General features: G+C 37.5%; 1 protein-coding gene across 1 annotated transcript; it reads right to left on the bottom strand.

The window, feature by feature from the left end:
- Nucleotides 1-1,079: 1,079 nt before the first annotated feature.
- Nucleotides 1,080-4,510, bottom strand: LOC109917849 (ras GTPase-activating-like protein IQGAP2; the record flags this gene model as incomplete). Its single annotated transcript, XM_048594865.1, has 4 exons — nucleotides 4,451-4,510; nucleotides 3,256-3,468; nucleotides 1,374-1,534; nucleotides 1,080-1,223 (listed from the first exon to the last, which is right to left on the bottom strand). Coding segments are annotated over exons 2-4 (455 nt in total), but the record flags the coding sequence as incomplete, so codon positions are not given.
- Nucleotides 4,511-5,225: the final 715 nt, after the last annotated feature.

Here is a 5,225-nt window from a genome sequence, read left to right as displayed (position 1 = left end):
GACAGATGTCAGAGGTAGGTTCTTTACTCAGAGAGTAGTAAGGGCGTGGAATGCCCTGCCTGCAAAAATAGTAGACTCGCCCACTTTAAGGGCATTTAAATGGTCATTGGATAAACATATGGATGATAATGGAATAGTTTAGGTTAGATGGGCTTCAGATTGGTTTCACAGGTCGGCGCAACATCGAGAGCCGAAAGGCCTGTACTGCGCTGTAATGTTCTATGTTCTATGTTCTAAAGCTATTTAATGTAGCCATCTCTATGTAAAATCTTCGTTTAAAGACTTACTGGTGTTACATCCTGCAATAGCTTCCCAAATCGGAAGTAAAGTAAAGTAATGAGTGAAAGATTTTAAATAAATGGTTTAAAAATAACAGTCATGTTGAGTTTATGAATTAATTAATCACACAAGCCCTAGTTTATAAGTCTAAATGTCCTTCAAGTATATGTAAGGCAACATTCTGCAGGAAGGCAACCATTGAGAGTTATACTTGACCCACAGCATTGCTCCTACATCTTCTGACTCAGACAAACCAAGCCAAGTATAGCAAGTGCAACATGAGAACTTCCTGGATATAAATTCTCACTTATGCAATCACTAATGTATAAATGACCATATTAGTCATTGACTGCAGCACCCACTCTGAATGAGCAATTCATACATCACGAAGATGGAGACAGGCAGGTACTTCTCTAAGCTATTAGAGCTGAGAGTAGATTGATAAAATGCAGAACTGAAGCCAACAGCAGTTAAAATTCAGAGCTTTCAGTTCATCAAGGAGTATCAATTCTTTTTCCGCACTTGTTATAATTACTGATCGTGATGTCCTTCAACTTGCAGAAAGATGCAATCTCAGGCAATGGTGAAAGCATTCATCTGCTGTGCTGAGAAGTGATTATGAGCCTCAAGTTATGTCATAGCTCACTGAGGTATTTTAAGAACACTGCTCAATAGTTCCTAATTGTAACAAGTTGCTAGTAAACATATAGATACAGCATCTGGGCACCAAGATTCCACAGTACTGTGACATTTTAAAGCAGCCTGATGACTCAATATTCTTTTCAATAAAAGTTACTCACTGGTTGGATTGAAGTCCTTCAATTTCCAGAATGACACCCTTCTCATACAGGCGAGCTGCTGTGTAGCGTAAAGTTGATTGTTTCATTTTTCTGTTACCCTTTTCTTCCCCTTTTCCATCTAATTTTATTGATCTTCTGGCATTCCTGCAATTCATCCAAGAAAATCATATATTATTTGTTCATCTAAGTGATTCACAAAGTAGTACCTGAAGACTGTCTGAATGTTAATGACGTGGTCTAAAAAATTGCATTAGTGTAGAAAGTTTACTGAATTGAACCGTATCATTTGCGTACTTTCTTGTTAAGTTGTCCAGGCAGGTTTTAATATATGTGTTGTAATAGTTATTCTGTTCTTCATAAAACTTGGCCTTTGAATTAAGTGCACCCAATGTCTGTTGCAATTTCACAAGTTCAGCCTTGCGACGCTGGCGATACCGTCGTTGGTTCCGGATATCCTGAAACACAAGTGATAATTGCAGATCACTCATCTAACTTTAATTTAAATGTATCTAAAATGTGTCTTTCAATCATGTCATTATGGGCATTTTTGAATATGGTTCTATGAGGGCCAACAGAGAATTTTGAACAAATTTAACATGAGAATATGGTAGTTTCGAACAGTCACCTGTAAAGTGAAGTAAAGCAATCCTGCACAGCATTTAGAAAGCTGTGGGCTCATATTTGAGTTGCAACATATAGGCATAATACACAGAATTTAAACAAACTGAAAATTGATTTAACAAATGCAGTCAAACAGTACAGTTTTGTCTTTATAATAAGCCAAAAGGTCAATATACTTCTGACATTTTAGAATTTGATTTTAAAAACCTGATCTCTTTGCAGAATTGTAATGGCAGAGGGGGTTCTTTGGCTCATTGTGTCTGAACAGGCTGTCCAAATGAGCATAATGACTTGCTGCCAATCTCCTATCTTTTCTTCATACTCCTGCACATTATTTGAATAGAAACAATCATGCAATGCCTTCTTGAATGCCACAATTGCACCTGACTTTACCACGCTTCCGGGCAATGCATTCTAATCTTGAACTACTTGTTGCATGAGAAAATATTTGTCTACATTGCATTTGTTTCTTTTGCAAAATCATTGTAAATCTGTGTTCTCTCATTCTCGATCCTTTTATAAGCAGGAACAGTTTCTCTCCATCTACTCTGTCTCTACCTGCTCATGATTTTGGAAACTTGTATCAAATCTCTGTTTAGCTTTCTCCTCTTCCAGCACACAAGTCCAACTTCTCTAATTTATTTTCATAATTGAAGCTTCCCATTCCTGGAACAGTTCTCGCAAACCCCTTTTACACTCTCTCCATTTGTTCTTAACTGTGGTGCCCAAAAATGTACACAAGACTTCAGCTGAGGTCTACCTAGCATAGTTTGCATGCTCGTCCTGCCACCTTTAATGACTTATGTGCAGGTGCCTCTGTTCCTTCAACCACTTTAGAATTCTACCTCAAAGTTATATTGTCTCTGCTTATTCTTCCTACTAAAATGAATCACCTCAAAATTTTCTGTAAAAAATTTCATCTGTTACCTATCTGCCCAATCTACTATTTTTCTACACCCTTTTGAAGCTTGAAACTGTTCTCTTCACAATTTACACTGCTTCCAAAATATCTTCAAATTTCAAAATTGTAACCAGCACATCAAGATCTACATCAGTAATATATGTCAGGAAAAACAAGGGTCCCACCCAACCCCCAGGGAGTTCCACTACAAACCTTCCTTCAGCCTGAAAAATATCCATTAATTGCTACTCTTTTCTATTAGTCAGCTAATTTTACATCCATCTCACCACTGTCCCTTGTACTCCATGAACTACAACTTTAACTCATAGTTTCTTATCAGACAATGAATTGAATGCTTTTTGGAAGTCTACATATACACATCAACAGCATTACCCTTGTCCAGCTTATCTGTTAACTCATTTGCTGGACTGTTGTGAAGAGGTAAACATAATTTTTCCTTAAGAAATCCAAGTTTTCTTTTCCTACTTAATGCACATTTCTTCACGTGACTATTAATTCTACCTGAAAATTTGTTTCTAGAAGCTCGTCCTCCACTGAAATTAAACTCATGGTTTGTAATTGCTGAGCCTATCCTTACAACCCATTTCTGAACAAGAAATGTTCATTTAAATACCAAGCTTCTCTGCTGTATACCTTTGCAATATCATTGATTAATTCCTGGTATTTATTTGTCGACGAGACCAGGCCAGCCTGTTCCAGTGTCCGAAGGTTCCTCTGGATTTTTCGTTTTTTCTGCTCCAATGGAAGTTGTGCATCCTCAAGGATGGACTGACTGTGTTTCATTTTTTCAGGAACTTTGGAATCCAGTAGAGCACGTTTTTCAACCACCTTCAAATGATTGGCTTCCTAATAAATGGCACAAGGATTTATACCAGCTGAGATATGTACATATTAACAAGAGGATGCACATACAGTACGATTCTGGCAAAATCCTCACAAACTAATTTGATCAGCAAACCATAATTTAAAACCATATCAAAGATGGTTTTCTAACCATTCAGCACAGAAATAACCTCCAGTTTTTTTGATAGAAATCACTTTAAACATATTTAACTTGTTCATCCAGTGTAAATGATTGTTTTTCCACAAGATTACATGGTAAAGAAAACTGTTTGGCTTATATCAACAATCCCACAGAATTAGGACTCTGAGTTACCATGGATACAAATCAGTCCTATGCTACATTCCTTTATAACTACATCATTACAGAGATACCATCAGTTTGCTATTTTTTGAAGTGCAAGGAATTCAACAAACGTCCCACATTAAATGAAAAACAAACTGCAGGAAGACAATTTCAACATGCAATGTGTACCACATTTATTTTGCTTTTGATAGATTTGTGACATCACTGTCTGCTCATTATGACTTTTACAGATGTTCATTTTATATATAGCTTGAACGCTAAAAGCAAAAAATAAAGAAGCCAGAAAGGAAAATTACACAACTATCCAAACAAAAGTAACTTCAGTTTATTAACTAATTCGATATTCCATTACCTCAAACTGGAGTTTGTAGCAGAAGTATGGTATTGTTACCAAAAATTGAGAATAGATCCTTAACACAAACAATTTGATAACACCAGATGGACCAAACAAACAAACAAACAAACAAACATAAGCATATAAACACTTAAACCTAACACACTTGTTATCAAATGGGTGTTTTTTAAATTAAATTATGTAAAACACATGCCAACAAAATTGTAAATGTAATAATAACTGCTGTACTTCCAAACAAAGCATCTTGTCCATTCCATGAACCAAAACCTGCGTTCCTGTGAAATGTTGTAGCTCTAATGACCTTTCACCCTTTAGGAAGCCCTTACTTTTGGTTCCCTCGAGGCTCCTCTGCTCTGTTCTACTTGCTTCAGCAGATGTTGACCATGTCTTCACCCCGCCCTTAATTCCTAATCAATCTGTTCAGGAATATTATTACACATATCTAGATCGGGTGGGACTTGAACCCTGACTTCCTGGTTCAGAGGGGAGGGACACTATCACTGCACCACAAGAATCCTCTCATCTTGACCTTATTGCAGATGGCAATCCTGCTATTGCCTGTGAGGCAATTATATGCAAATTACTGGTTAATGAGGTAACAAACTGGCCAGCGGTGCTGTTGCATCCTTTGCTGCTGGAGTGACATTAGACCATAGCATCCTGATGTTTGAGGAAACATTGTGTTAAATTGAGCAGCTGCAAACTATGAATATTTGAGGACAGGAAAAAAATTACACAGGCAGATACCGAAGGCTTAAAACAGCAAGTGCCCAAGCAGAGCATAGAAAGTGCAAGCAGTTGTTTAGAAATAAAATCAGGAGAGCAAAGAGGGGACTTGGAAAAAAAACACTGGTGGGTAATAGAACATAGAACATTACAGCGCAGTACAGGCCCTTCGGCCCTCGATGTTGCGCCGACCTGTGAAACCAATCTGAAGCCCACCTAACCTAAACTATTCCATTATCATCCATATGTTTATCCAATGACCATTTAAATGCCCTTAAAGTGGGTGAGTCTACTATTTTTGCAGGCAGGGCATTCCACGCCCTTACTACTCTGAGTAAAGAACCTACCTCTGACATCTGTCCTATATCTATCACC

The sequence above is a fragment of the Rhincodon typus genome, unplaced genomic scaffold (assembly GCF_021869965.1).
Source record: "Rhincodon typus isolate 14 unplaced genomic scaffold, sRhiTyp1.1 hic_rhity00016111, whole genome shotgun sequence".
Lineage (NCBI taxonomy): Eukaryota > Metazoa > Chordata > Chondrichthyes > Orectolobiformes > Rhincodontidae > Rhincodon > Rhincodon typus.
This window is presented reverse-complemented; position numbering and strand designations above follow the sequence as displayed.